At 34.2% G+C, this 15,180-nt stretch overlaps 4 protein-coding genes across 4 annotated transcripts in view; 2 read left to right on the top strand and 2 right to left on the bottom strand.

Moving 5' to 3' along the window:
- The first annotated feature begins 3,534 nt into the window (after window positions 1–3,534).
- LOC119614225 (DNA polymerase delta catalytic subunit-like) lies at window positions 3,535–7,265 on the top strand. Its single transcript, XM_037970357.1, has 3 exons — window positions 3,535–3,783; window positions 3,844–6,686; window positions 6,744–7,265. Exons 1-3 carry the CDS (start codon window positions 3,713–3,715, stop codon window positions 7,112–7,114), a joined length of 3,285 nt encoding a protein of 1,094 aa, XP_037826285.1. The 5' UTR covers window positions 3,535–3,712; the 3' UTR covers window positions 7,115–7,265.
- Window positions 7,266–7,489: 224 nt separating this feature from the next.
- On the bottom strand, window positions 7,490–8,998 carry LOC119614226 (ADP-ribosylation factor-like protein 1). The gene is made up of 4 exons (XM_037970359.1): window positions 8,782–8,998; window positions 8,423–8,639; window positions 8,253–8,364; window positions 7,490–8,187 (listed from the first exon to the last, which is right to left on the bottom strand). Exons 1-4 carry the CDS (start codon window positions 8,783–8,785, stop codon window positions 7,978–7,980), a joined length of 543 nt encoding a protein of 180 aa, XP_037826287.1. The 5' UTR covers window positions 8,786–8,998; the 3' UTR covers window positions 7,490–7,977.
- Window positions 8,999–10,708: 1,710 nt separating this feature from the next.
- On the top strand, window positions 10,709–11,810 carry LOC119614228 (basic salivary proline-rich protein 2-like). The gene is made up of 2 exons (XM_037970361.1): window positions 10,709–11,626; window positions 11,700–11,810. The coding sequence occupies exons 1-2, from the start codon at window positions 11,044–11,046 to the stop codon at window positions 11,792–11,794; spliced, it is 678 nt and encodes a 225-aa protein (XP_037826289.1). The 5' UTR covers window positions 10,709–11,043; the 3' UTR covers window positions 11,795–11,810.
- Window positions 11,800–15,180, bottom strand: part of LOC119614227 (inositol monophosphatase ttx-7-like) — a 4,062-nt gene continuing 681 nt past the window's right edge. The window contains exons 2-3 of the mRNA XM_037970360.1: window positions 12,268–12,371; window positions 11,800–12,197 (exon numbers count right to left, since the gene is read on the bottom strand). Coding sequence (XP_037826288.1) covers window positions 11,927–12,197; window positions 12,268–12,371 — 375 coding nt within the window. The 3' untranslated portion in view covers window positions 11,800–11,926. The remainder of the gene's footprint in view (window positions 12,198–12,267; window positions 12,372–15,180) is intronic.

The following is a 15,180-nucleotide window of genomic DNA, read 5'->3' as shown; positions in this document are numbered from 1 at the left end:
TAGTCTAGTCTATATCTAGTCTATATCTAGTCTATAGTCTAGTCTATAGTCTAGTCCTTAGTCTAGTCTATAGTCTAGTCTATAGTCGATATAGTCTAGTCTATAGTCCTAGTCTATAGTCTAGTCTATAGTCTAGTCTATAGTCTAGTCTATAGTCTAGTCTATAGTCTAGTCTATAGTCTAGTCTATAGTCTAGTCTTAGTCTAGTCTATAGTCCAGTCTATAGTTAGTTCATAGTCTAGTCTATAGTCTAGTCTATAGTCTAGTCTATAGTCTAGTCTATAGTCTAGTCTATAGTCTAGTCTATAGTCTAGTCTATAGTCTAGTCTATAGTCTAGTCTATAGTCTAGTCTATAGTCTAGTCTATAGTCTAGCTATAGTTAGTCTATGTCTAGTCTATAGTCTAGTCTATAGTCTAGTCTATAGTCTAGTCTATAGTCTAGTCTATAGTCTAGTCTATAGTCTAGTCTATAGTCTAGTCTATAGCTAGTCTATAGTCTAGTCTATAGTCTAGTCTATAGTCTAGTCTATAGTCTAGTCTATAGTCTAGTCTATAGTCTAGGTCTATAGTCTAGTCTATAGTCTAGTCTATAGTCTAGTCTATAGTCTAGTCTATAGTCTAGTCTATAGTCTAGTCTATAGTCTAGTCTATAGTCTAGTCTATAGTTAGTCTATAGTCTAGTCTATAGTATAGTCTATAGTCTAGTCTATTAGTCTAGTCTATAGTCTAGTCTATAGTCTAGTCTATAGTCTAGATTCTATAGTCTAGTCTATAGTCTAGTCTATAGTCTAGTCTATAGTCTAGTCTATAGTCTAGTCTATAGTCTAGTCTATAGTCTAGTTATAGTCTAGTCTATAGTCTAGTCTATAGTCTAGTCTATAGTCTAGTCTATAGTCTAGTCTATAGTCTAGTCTATAGTCTAGTCTATAGTCTAGTCTATAGTCTAGTCTATAGTCTAGTCTATAGTCTAGTCTATAGTCTAGTCTATAGTCTAGTCTATAGTCTAGTCTATAGTCTAGTCTATAGTCTAGTTATAGTCTAGTCTATAGTCTAGTCTATAGTCTAGTCTATAGTCTAGTCTATAGTCTAGTCTATAGTCTAGTCTATAGTCTAGTCTATAGTCTAGTCTATAGTCTAGTCTATAGTCTAGTCTATAGTCTAGTCTATAGTCTAGTCTATAGTCTAGTCTATAGTCTAGTCTATAGTCTAGTCTATAGTCTAGTCTATAGTCTAGTCTACAGTCTAGCTAGTCTATAGTTTAGTCTATAGTCTAGTCTATAGTCTAGTCTATAGTCTAGTCTATAGTCTAGTCTATAGTCTAGTCTATAGTCTAGTCTATAGTCTAGTCTATAGTCTAGTCTATAGTCTAGTCTATAGTCTAGTCTATAGTCTAGTCTATAGTCTAGTCTATAGTCTAGTCTATAGTCTAGTCTATAGTCTAGTCTATAGTCTAGTCTATAGTCTAGTCTATAGTCTAGTCTATAGTCTAGTCTATAGTCTAGTCTATAGTCTAGTCTATAGTCTAGTCTATAGTCTAGTCTATAGTCTAGTCTATAGTCTAGTCTATAGTCTAGTCTATAGTCTAGTCTATAGTCTAGTCTATAGTCTAGTCTATAGTCTAGTCTATAGTCTAGTCTATAGTCTAGTCTATAGTCTAGTCTATAGTCTAGTCTATAGTCTAGTCTATAGTCTAGTCTATAGTCTAGTCTATAGTCTAGTCTATAGTCTAGTCTATAGTCTAGTCTATCTAGTCTAGTCTATAGTCTAGTCTAGTCAGTCTATAGTCTAGTCTATAGTCTAGTCTATAGTCTAGTCTATAGTCTAGTCTATAGTCTAGTCTATAGTCTAGTCTATAGTCTAGTCTATAGTCTAGTCTATAGTCTAGTCTATAGTCTAGTCTATAGTCTAGTCTATAGTCTAGTCTATAGTCTTCTAGTCTATTCTAGTCTAGTCTATAGTCTAGTCTATAGTCTAGTCTATAGTCTAGTCTATAGTCTAGTCTATAGTCTAGTCTATAGTCTAGTCTACAGTCTAGTCTATAGTTTAGTCTATAGTCTAGTCTATAGTCTAGTCTATAGTCTAGTCTAAAGTCTAGTCTACAGTCTAGTCTAAAGTCTGGACTATAGTCTAGTCTAAAGTCTGGACTATAGCCTAGTCAGTAGTCTAGTATAATCTAGTTTAGTCTAGTCTATAATCTAGTCGTCGATTTCAAAAGAATATATATATCAAACTCCACTCACCTTCCATGCGGCCCACATTAATGCCGTCATACCACCACGATCCTGTAAATCCGGATCAACACCCTTGGCTATGAAATACGCCACCAGAGCGGTATGTGCAAATTGTGCTGCAATGTGTATGCACGAACAACCCTCCGCATCGCGAATACGCGGATCGGCACCAGCCGCCATTAGGAGGACAACAGCACCTAAATGACCTTGTCTTGTGGCCCAATGCAGAGGTGTTGCATTAAGTTCACCACCCAATGCATCAACTACAGCCCCTTTTTCCAAAAAGTACTTAATTATATCACGGCGATTATTGATGGCAGCCCAATGCAATAAAGTAACCGTTTCACTGTCCGGCTGATTAACATCCCAACCGGATTCCACTAATTCCTTAACTCTGGCTGTAGCACCATACTGAGTGGCTTTAACAATGTCAAAACCACTGTAGTCAGGTTCAATGGGTGCACTTGGTGGCTGTTGAGCCATTAAGGCACCCAGCCGTTCGGCTTCACGCTCTGCCTCTGTGTTGGGGGCACAAGACCCGGTCGTCGCTGCATTGCATGCACTTTGATACATGTTTTGTGGTTTCTTAAACATTTCTTTTAGTATTTGGTTGATATTCTTTTTAGGTTTTCTTTAATTTTTGATTATTCAATAGTCACAAAAAAAAACTTTTTTTTGCAACTCTTTTAGAGGATATTTTATGGTGCAAATGGTGATTCACCCACCTCCTCTTTTTTATTTATTACGTACCCTTGCACGATTTTTTTTACCGATATTCTCACTTTAAAACATTTTTGTTTTTATTGTTTTTTGTTCTTAACTTTAGTTTACACTTTTATCTTAGACTTGTGATTAATTATTTGTAATTTTCTTTATATTTTATGTGGATTTTTTCACAAAAATTATGGCTTTTTTATCGCCCCGAAGAAGAAAAACTTTTTCTCAGCAGTAAATTTTCTTAACATGACAGTTGTGGTGACATTAGAATCTCTGTGTGATGACAATTTTGTGTTTAGTTGACAGAATTATCGCAAGAGGGAGCAAGATTATAAAAGTACTAACAGCTTAGCGATTAAAAAAATTAATTTAATTGAATTATTTTTCCTCAGATATTGTATATTCTGAGAAAATAATGCTAATCCTGGATAGTTCTGAACCAAGTTTTATAAGTTATAGTTTGGAATGTTTACACTGCCAGTTGTGTTGACCACAAAAGCATTTCTAAATAAATCGCTAGAATTTAGCTGAGAAATCCATAAAGTAAAATCACTGAACTTGACAAATTTGTAAATAGCTAAGTTTACAACACTATTAGCCGCGCAAAAACGTTTTGATATTTTTGTTCGGTGTTTGTAATTTTTGCGAAATTAATTACAGAAAACAAACGCAAACAAAGATTTTTTTATAAACAATATCAACAAAAAAATGTTTTAAAACTTTATAAAATCAAAACAATTATTTAAAAACTTTTTTAATAAAAATGAGTAATTTTGCTAACAAAAGAAAATTTGCTGGAGCAGCAGCCACAAATGGGGCACCTAAAAAGCCCAGGTAAGCTTAATAATTTATAAAACATTAAAATTTATTAAAAATTCGTCTAATTTGTCGCAGAAATTACGATGACGAAGATGATGATATGGGCGGAGGTGGTTTTGAAGTTGATTTCAACAATGATGACATGGACATGACCCAGTTGATGGGTGAGGGTCCAGAAAATCAACAGACCTCTGTCAAATGGTCTCGCGTAGATCCTCCTGAACTAGATTGTGAAACAGATGCTTTAATATTTCAACAAATAGATATTGAAAACTACATAGGAGCTCCTCTGCCGGGCATGCCCGGTGCTCGCATGGGTCCAGTACCGGTTATACGCATGTATGGCATAACCATGGAGGGTAATTCTGTGTGTTGTCATGTCCATGGCTTTTGTCCGTATTTCTATTTGGCTGCCCCCAAAGGCTTCGAGCAGAAACATTGTCATGAACTAAGATCGGCCTTGGATAAGAAGGTTTTGGCTGACATGCGTGGCGGCAACAAGGATAATGTACAGGAGGCGGTTTTAAGTGTGGAATTGATAGAACGTTTAAATATTTACGGCTATCAGGGGGATAGCAAGCAGAAATATATCAAAATAACTCTTTCGCTGCCCAAATTTGTGGCTGCCGCTTCACGTTTATTGAAGAAAGAAGTTATTTACAATGAATTTGATTTCCAGGATTGTCGTGCCTTTGAGAATAACATAGATTTTGATATACGTTTTATGGTGGACTGTGATGTAGTGGGTTGTAATTGGATAGAACTGCCTGCAGGCTCATGGCGTCAAAGGGGACGCAATTCCAAACCTCTACCCGAAAGTCGTTGCCAGTTGGAGGTAGATGTTGCGTTTGATAAATTCATATCTCATGAGCCAGAAGGTGAATGGAGTAAAGTGGCTCCTTTTCGCATATTATCCTTTGACATAGAATGCGCTGGTCGCAAGGGCATATTTCCTGAGCCTAAAATCGATCCTGTTATACAAATTGCCAATATGGTGATCAGACAAGGTGATCCCGAGCCCTTTATACGCAATGTTTTTACATTGAAAACCTGTGCTCCCATAGTGGGCAGCCAGGTTTTATGTTTTGATACTGAAAAAGAACTGCTAGATAAATGGTCTAGTTTTGTGCGTGAGGTTGATCCAGATATATTAACCGGTTATAATATCAATAATTTTGACATTCCCTATCTGCTGAATCGCGCCGCTCATCTGAAAGTGCAAAACTTTGAATTTTTGGGTAGAATTAAGAATATACGTTCGGTTATCAAAGAACAAGTTCTGCAATCTAAACAAATGGGTCGTCGTGAAAATAAATATGTAAATTTTGAGGGTAGAGTTCCCTTTGATTTGCTGTTTGTACTGCTAAGAGATTACAAGCTAAGATCCTATACTCTCAACGCTGTGAGTTATCAGTTTTTGCAAGAACAAAAGGATGATGTTCACCACAGCATTATCACCGATTTGCAGAATGGTGATGAGCAAACTCGTCGTCGTTTGGCCATGTATTGCCTTAAGGATGCCTATTTGCCTTTAAGACTTCTCGATAAACTTATGTCTATTGTCAACTATATGGAAATGGCCAGAGTAACGGGAGTTACCTTAGAATCTCTACTCACTAGAGGCCAACAGATTAAGGTGTTGTCTCAGTTGTTGCGCAAAGCCAAAACTAAAGGTTTCATTATGCCCTCTTATTCGTCTCAGGGATCGGATGAACAGTATGAAGGCGCCACGGTTATTGAACCCAAAAGAGGTTATTATGCCGATCCTATATCAACACTTGATTTTGCTTCTCTATATCCTAGTATAATGATGGCCCATAATTTGTGTTATACCACGCTCTTGCAACCGGGCATGAAAGATAAATTGGGTTTAAGTGATAAAGATTATGAGAAAACACCCTCCAATAACACCTTTGTCAAGGCCACCGTCCGTCGTGGTTTATTGCCGGAAATTTTGGAATCTTTATTGGCTGCTCGTAAAAGAGCCAAAAACGATTTAAAAGTGGAAACTGATCCCTTCAAACGCAAAGTGTTGGATGGTCGTCAATTGGCTTTGAAAATATCTGCTAATTCTGTATATGGTTTCACAGGAGCCCAGGTGGGTAAGCTACCTTGTTTGGAAATTTCTGGTTCGGTTACCTCTTATGGTCGCACCATGATTGAGCTTACCAAAAATGAGGTAGAATCTCATTATACACGAGCCAATGGTTATGAAAATGACGCTGTAGTTATTTATGGTGATACTGATTCAGTAATGGTTAACTTTGGCGTTAAATCGCTGGAAAGAAGTATGGAATTGGGTAAGGAGGCAGCCGATTTGGTATCAGCGAAATTTGTTAGACCCATTAAATTGGAATTCGAAAAGGTGTACTATCCTTACTTGCTGATCAATAAGAAAAGATATGCCGGTTTGTATTTTACACGACCAGAAACCTACGACAAAATGGATTGTAAAGGTATTGAGACAGTGCGTCGTGATAATTCTCCTTTGGTGGCTAATCTCATGAATACTTGCTTGCAAAAGTTGCTAATTGAAAGAAATCCTGATGGAGCGGTTGAATATGTTAAACAAGTTATATCGGATTTACTGTGTAATCGCATAGACATTTCACAGTTGGTTATTACCAAGGAATTGGCCAAGACCGATTATGCTGCCAAACAGGCTCATGTGGAGCTGGCTGCAAAAATGAAGAAAAGAGATCCTGGCACGGCACCCAAATTAGGAGATCGTGTTCCCTATGTTATATGTGCAGCAGCCAAAAATACACCAGCCTATGCTAAAGCTGAAGATCCCTTATATGTGCTAGAAAACAGTGTACCTATAGATGCCAATTATTATTTAGAACAACAGTTATCCAAACCTTTACTAAGGATATTCGAACCTATTTTAGGAGATAAAGCGGAATCGATTTTATTAAGTAAGTTAAATACAATCTAAAACTATAAACAATTTTATTTTATTTTACAATTTTTAGAGGGTGAACATACCCGCACTCGCACAGTGGTCACCTCCAAAGTAGGTGGTTTGGCGGGCTTTATGACGAAAAAATCTTCCTGTTTGGGTTGCAAATCTCTAATGCCCAAAGGCTATGAAAATGAACCGTTGTGTCCTCATTGCAAACCTAAAATGGGTGAATTATATATGAAGGAAGTAGTGGCCAAACGCCAGATGGAAGAGAAATTTGCCCGCTTATGGACAGAATGCCAAAGATGTCAGGGTTCATTGCATGAAGAAGTATTATGTTCCAATCGTGATTGTCCCATTTTCTATATGAGACAAAAGATACGTATGGATTTGGATACACAGGAAAAACGAGTACGACGTTTTGGTTTACCCGAGTGGTGAAAGGATATTTAAGAAATATCTAGTTTTTTGAAGAAGTGAATGATTTTGTTTTTGTTTGTTACATTTTTTTGAACTGTGTCCGACTATATATTTAGTGCGCATCAAAATAAAAAAGGAGATAATTATTTTTATTACTCGTATAATGGTAAAATAATAGTGTTTGATTAAAAATAATTGAAATAATCTTACAAAGTGTCTATGGCTGTGACAGTGTGAAGTTAAACAGCCTTTAAATATCTGCAAAGGATTAGCTGCAAATCATCTGATACGATGCTTTAACAATATAAACCAGTAAATCGAAATAAAAAGAAAAAAGGTTATGGAAAGACTGATGTTAAATGATGCATCCACTTTTGAAAAGAGTAAACTTTGGAATACCTGTTCACAAACGTCAACTTTTTTATTATAATTACTCTAATATTAAATTTATTGTATTACTTTCTTATATGTTTTACTAAATTTAAGTATAAAAAAAGTTTTCTATGAAATACTAAAATCTTAAAAGGGGAGGAGAGTGAGGGGTATAAAAGTGTTTAGGGCTTTCTTCAACGTATAAAGTGTTTCGCCATAACAGAAAGGACACCACAAGACAAATACAGGTTTTTATTATAAACTTGTTTATGATTTTGTTGTTGTTTTTTAATTGCATATTTATAATTACTTAAAATTACAAACAAAAAATGTAGAAGGAATCGTTAGGTTGTACAGGAGTACAGAAATTAAACAAAATAAAATTTAATTTTTTTTTTTTCTTTGACATAATTGAATACGAAAGGTATAGGTTTTTTTTGCTTTCATTCTTTTTGGAGAGGGGAACTATATATGGGAGGAAAAGAGATGTAGTAGAGGTTAAGTAAATACGACTATTTACGACTTTGTAGAGTATTGGAAAGCCAATCCATAGCTTGATCAAGGCCTTCACCCTTAGTCGCAGAGGTTTTGAAAATTTGGAAAGTACGATTTTTTAGATTTTCCAAACCTAAAGCATGATGAACTTCAGCAACAGTCATACAGCCTTCCATATCTTGTTTATTGGCTAATACTACCAAAACGGCACCGGCAAGTTCTTCTTCCTGGAAAATTATTAAATAAAATCATTACTCTGTTATATATTTCATCTTCATTAATTAATAATTACCCTTAACATGTATAAAAGCTCATCTTTGGAAATGCCTATTCTATCACGATCTGCAGAATCTACCACATAAATTATAGCATCTGTATTGCTATAATAACAACGCCAGTAGGGTCTTTAACAAAAATATTTATTAGTTTAGTTAAATTTCTTTAAAATTTAGTTTTTCTTACCTTATACTTGTCTGTCCACCCAAATCCCATACTTGGAATTTCAAATTTTTATATGTCACCTGTTCCACATTAAAACCAATCGTTGGTATAGTGGTCACCACTTCTCCCACTTGTAGTCTATACAATATTGTTGTTTTGCCAGCACCATCTAGACCCAATATCAATATACGCATTTCACGCGAACCCAGTAAACCACGAAAATAACTTAATACTCCTCCTAGAGGGGATTATATAGAAACAATAGACAAGAAAACATATTTTATCCTTTTTTTGCCCCAAAAGGTTGACTCACTACGTCACTTTTTGTGTTTTAATTTCTTATTATGTTTTATCTTAATTACATTTATTTTTCTACTAACCCATATTTTTCCTTATTAATAATTTAAAGTTGTATTGGAAATGTTGTTTTTCTTCTTTTCTTTACTTTTTTACAGATATTTTTATTAATTTTTCCTTAAAAATATGCAAAAAAAATTTATCGGCTGGCCAATATATTTTCCTATTTTTTTCGTTTTAATAAACTGTCAAAATTGAAACGGTTAAGAAAGAGAGGAGAAATGTCATGACTAGAAAAAATGACAACAAATCGAAAGAGGGGAAAGAGTTTTTCAAACGGTTATGACGTGTCGGCATATTGTAAGGCTACCATATGGTGGGGGAAATTTTTAATTTATTGAAAATTAGAAAATTTGGAATATTTTCTATTTAAAGTAGGATTTTTTAATAAAAATTTTTAAATTTTAATTGCTTAAGATTGTAAGTTGCAAAATACTTTAAAGTGGATGTTCAACCAATTATTTGGGCAATACTCTCTTTATTATACTGCTATAGAAATAATAAAAAGCTATTTGAAGTAGGAGAAATATGTAATGTTATTTAATTTATATTAAAATTTAGAAAAAGCGTTATTTTGCATTTAATTGGTATTTAAATTAAAACAGTTTTGAAAATTCTTCATCATTTCCCGTTTCTTTACGTTTTAAACTCATTAATTTAACAACATACTGGCAACTCTAATACAAAACCGCAAAATATTGCCATATTATATAAATTTTCAATAAATGTGTAGGGCATAGCTTCGCCTTGATAAACAACTGAAAAAATGAAATTCAAAAAGTCACCAAAAAATCTGGGATTATTGAACAAAAATTGTATATTATAGTTTTTATAAAAAAAATTTGGAGATATTTTTAATATATTTTTATTGGTCTTCGCTACGGACCCCCATTTTGGAACCGTTGCTCTAACAGCAGCGAGAAGACAAGCACTTGACTGGAAATGTCACACAATTGAAATTAATTTACAGTGCAGCAGGGTGTGATTGTGTCTGCAAAATAATGATCATAATAAAACTTGATGAAAGGATTTGTTTTTAACTTGTAAGAATTAATCAAATTAAAATTGATTTTTTTTTTTATTTTTAAAATTTTTTCCCATCCTTGCATAATTTTGTGCTTGCTCTATTTTACTGTTATAAATTATATACAAAATCCCACTTTTTTATCTCTCGGATTCCGTTTTTATTTAAAATCTTTGAAAATTTAAAAATTAAGCGTATTGAAAATTTAGCCGGCCTACAGTCGACCGTTAATATTTGTCGGCGCAGAGCTCTGCTGCCAACTCCAGAGATGCCAGCCGATGCAAAATGATCGGCGGTGGCGACCCAACAATTTTAGGTCGGCGGCGACGGCTTGTTACAGAAAATATCGGCACCGGCTAAATTGTCGGCTCAATTTAACTTTTTTTTCAAAAATTGACCTTATAAGCGTTTATTATATTGAAAAATCTCTGTATAATAGTACGTTATATAGAAACCTGTCTCTATATAAGTTTTTTCTGCAGAAAATGGACATTATTATAGTAGTTTTCACTATTTTAATATTAGTACAATATTGTGCGGCAACTCTTTTCAATTTGCCATAAGAATTTGAAATAGTGGCAACTCCGTTCAAATTGGTGAAATTATTTTCTGAAATACCTGTGTGATTCCAATCTTTATCAGCGGTTACGTTTAGGCCGGCTTAAGCGACATGGCTACACATCAAATTTTTTGACTCAACCGGAAAGTTTTTTAATTGTGTTAGTGAAAAGAACTCACATGTATAAATGCGGTGTGAGTTTTTTTTTACTAACCCTATCAAAAAACTTACCGTTTGAGTCAACAAATTTGATATGTGGCCATGTCGCTTTAGCTTTTGAGCCGAAAGAAGTTAGCGGCGGCGCGGCTTGTAAAATATTACCGCCGGCCAGCCGCCGCCGATTTGAACCGTCTCGGCTTGTATCTCTGGTCGCGTCGTATGAAAAGTGTTAATCTTTTTGCATTTTTGTGAAAATTATAAATTTTCTTTAAAAAATCTAAATAAAACACACTAAATTAAATAAAATATTAAAATTAAGTGTTAAATAAATATAATTTTAAAAGAATTTTATCAAAATTTTATGAATTAAATATAAAAAATCGTGAGAAAAAAATACAAAGCGGCTTTGGTGGTGGTGGTTGTGTGTGAGTGATTGCTGTAAAGTGTATAACACGAAAGTTTTTTTCTTTTCGCAGAAAAGTAAATTTTTTTCTTTCTAAATTGTGGAATTAACAAGTTTGAACAATAAGAAAAAGTAAAAAAATGACTTCGCCTTCACCGGCGAATAGTCCTATGCCCCCGCCACAGGCTCCGAGCCCCATGGGACCACCTTCCCAAAGTCCGGCTCCGTCACCCTCGCCACACAGCCCCTATACACATCCACCACAGCAAGGCCCTGGCGGTCCACCTGGACCTCAGGGTCATCAAGGACCGCCACATGGTCCACCTCATATGCAAGGTCCACCACCGGGAGCGGGTCAACATGGTCCACCTCCTCCTGGTCATCCTGGAGGTCCTTATGGCCATCCAATGCAACATGGACCTCCTCATGGACCCCCTCATGGTGGTCCTCAACATGGTCCCATGCCTACACAGCAACATGGTGTGGTATCACAGCATGGACCACCTCCTCCGGGTCAACATGGTCCACCAGGACAGCAAGGAGGTCCGCCAACAGGACCTCCAATGGGTCATGGTCCGCCACCACATGGTGGTCCGCCTCATGGTATGCCTCAACAACAGCCTGGATCACAAGGTGGTCCTCCACCCCACTTAAATGGTCCGCCCGGACAAGGGCCGCCAGGTCCTCAAGGACATCATATGCCGCCACATCATCAAGGCATGGGTAAATACTCAAAAACACATAATTATCAGAGAAGTTTTTTATACAACAAAACTTTTGTTTCCAAATATTCCAGCTCCTCACATGGGCATGCAAATGCCTCCTCAAGGACCCAATATGCCACCCATGGGCTTTCAAACACACGGCATGCCACCCAATGTAAGTACATAGACTACTACTGTTCAATTAAATTAAGATTTTATTCTGAATACCAACATTTAAACAGTTGAGCAATATTCTTGCTCAACTAGCTGTTTTACTTCCTTCTAAAGCCCTTAGTCTTATTTAAAAAATCTCTTTTTCTTACTTAAATTCAAAATCAGTTAAAGCATCTGCTTCCTCAATTAACTCCTTCACCTCCTTTAATAGTTCCTTAGTGGAAGCACAAATCAAATCAGGTTTCATAATATTAAAAGGAGCCCCACTAGTATGAGTTATAAAACCACCAGCTTCAGTTAATATTATAGCACCGGCTGCTATATCCCAAGGCTGTAAATCCTCGACATGAAAACATTGAAAACTACCTTTGGCCACGTAACACATCATTAAAGCTGCACTACCCATACCACGTGTGCTAAAGTTATGAATGGGGAGAGTTTTATGAAGAAATTTTAATTGGAATTTTATATATGTAGACCACTTACCCAGTGCCGTTAGAGGCCAATTTGCATAAACGTTTAACATTTTTATCTCTTACCGCAGGCACATGTATCAATGAGATCTCAAAGCCTACAACGGCGTTTTTAATCTGTAGAAGGAATAATTTGGGGTTAACATTGATATTTTAAGCGTTTATCTAACTAGAAATTTTCGATTGAAGCTTAACTAGGGCTACATGAAAACATACAATTACAGCTGAATTATAACTACTATAAGATCTTAGATTAAAGCAGAACTGAAGTTACAGGTACAACTGAAACTAAATTAGGACTACTTTAAGGTCTACGATTAAATCTAAACTAGGGCTACTTAGATACCCTTGATTAACGCTAAACTTGGACTTCTTAAAGACGTACAATTGAATTTGAACTAATATTACTTTAAGAAATCGATTACACCTAAACTGGGACTAAATAAAGACTATATTGAGCTAAACTAGACCTTCAATTGATGATAAATTATGACTACTTAAAGTCATATAATTATTACTAGAACAAGGACTACTTTTAGATCTGTGGTTATTGCTGAAATGGAGTTAATTAAAGACCTTCGATTGAAGCTAAACTCGGAATACTTTAAGATGTACGATTAAAGCTAAAAAGGGGCTATTGAAACCCTTTGATTGAATATATGTATCTAGAACTACGTTAACAATATGGAATGAAGCTAAAAAACCTTACTAGAGCTTAGAGAGCTATAGAGATACTTTTTAAGGACCTAAGGTGAAGGTATATAGATACTTCTTAAAGGCCTAAACTGACGCTATAGAGATACTTCTTAAAGGCCAAAACTGAAGCTATAGAGATACTTCTTAAAGGCCAAAACTGAAGCTGTAGAGATACTTCTAAAAGGTCAAAACTGAATTTATAGAGATACTTCTTAAAAACCGAAACTGAAGCTATAACAGCAAATAGAATAGATAGATAATAGATAGATAGATAGATAGATAGATAGATAGATAGATAGATAGATAGATAGATAGATAGATAGATAGAGATAGATAGATAGATAGATAGATAGATAGATAGATAGATAGATAGATAGATAGATAGATAGATAGATAGATAGATAGATAGATAGATAGATAGATAGATAGATAGATAGATAGATAGATAGATAGATAGATAGATAGATAGATAGATAGATAGATAGATAGATAGATAGATAGATAGATAGATAGATAGATAGATAGATAGATAGATAGATAGATAGATAGATAGATAGATAGATAGATAGATAGATAGATAGATAGATAGATAGATAGATAGATAGATAGATAGATAGATAGATAGATAGATAGATAGATAGATAGATAGATAGATAGATAGATAGATAGATAGATAGATAGATAGATAGATAGATAGATAGATAGATAGATAGATAGATAGATAGATAGATAGATAGATAGATAGATAGATAGATAGATAGATAGATAGATAGATAGATAGAATAGATAGATAGATAGATAGATAGATAGATAGATAGATAGATAGATAGATAGATAGATAGATAGATAGATAGATAGATAGATAGATAGATAGATAGATAGATAGATAGATAGATAGATAGATAGATAGATAGATAGATAGATAGATAGATAGATAGATAGATAGATAGATAGATAGATAGATAGATAGATAGATAGATAGATAGATAGATAGATAGATAGATAGATAGATAGATAGATAGATAGATAGATAGATAGATAGATAGATAGATAGATAGATAGATAGATAGATAGATAGATAGATAGATAGATAGATAGATAGATAGATAGATAGATAGATAGATAGATAGATAGATAGATAGATAGATAGATAGATAGATAGATAGATAGATAGATAGATAGATAGATAGATAGATAGATAGATAGATAGATAGATAGATAGATAGATAGATAGATAGATAGATAGATAGATAGATAGATAGATAGATAGATAGATAGATAGATAGATAGATAGATAGATAGATAGATAGATAGATAGATAGATAGATAGATAGATAGATAGATAGATAGATAGATAGATAGATAGATAGATAGATAGATAGATAGATAGATAGATAGATAGATAGATAGATACATAGATAGATATATATATAGATAGATAGATTGATAGATAGATAGATAGATAGATAGATAGATAGATAGATAGATAGATAGATAGATAGATAGATAGATAGATAGATAGATAGATAGATAGATAGATAGATAGATAGAACCGGGAGATTCAGATTCTCTCACATTTCTCTGTGTAGGAAAGTGACTCGGTAAAACTTTTATGTTGAAACCCTTTGGGGGATCGATCTGTTTCCATTCCTCTCTCCTCTTTATTTGTGTTCTTTATGCTTTTTTAAGTGTTTCGTTTCTCTATTTTGGGTTCTTTACTTTCTAGCAAGGGAATCGCAAAGGACCTAATGGTCGCACAGTGGAGTTGCTGCTTTGTTATTGTGCGTAACCCTTCCTAACCTAAACCTACATAGATATATAGAATAATTAGGAGAAAATTCAGTTACAACTTCTTAGTTTACATATGTAAACTCTCTTAAATTGCACTGAGTTGCTACTTGCCTTCTACTTGTTAAATACTTTAACCATAAATTTAAATATAAAACTTTTGCTTAACTTAATTATATTAACTTAGTCTAGTTATTTGACGTCTATATACTCTATACACACTTCTTATATTTGATTATTTATATGCAACTGTATACAATAATAAAACAAAACAAAATTAAAGTAAATATAATTTAGATTTGTTTACTGCATGATTTAACAAAATATCAAATCTAGCACACTTGCCTCACTATCGTATACATATTTACAATATATTCTTAAACAAACTTTCAAATCTTTATCAATTGTCAAAAAAAAAAAAAAAAAAAAAAAACCAACACTA

Source organism: Lucilia sericata, unplaced genomic scaffold, assembly GCF_015586225.1.
Source record: "Lucilia sericata isolate MDLA Ls3-8-SP2 unplaced genomic scaffold, ASM1558622v1 Contig002705F_arrow, whole genome shotgun sequence".
Classification (NCBI taxonomy): domain Eukaryota; kingdom Metazoa; phylum Arthropoda; class Insecta; order Diptera; family Calliphoridae; genus Lucilia; species Lucilia sericata.
This window is presented reverse-complemented; position numbering and strand designations above follow the sequence as displayed.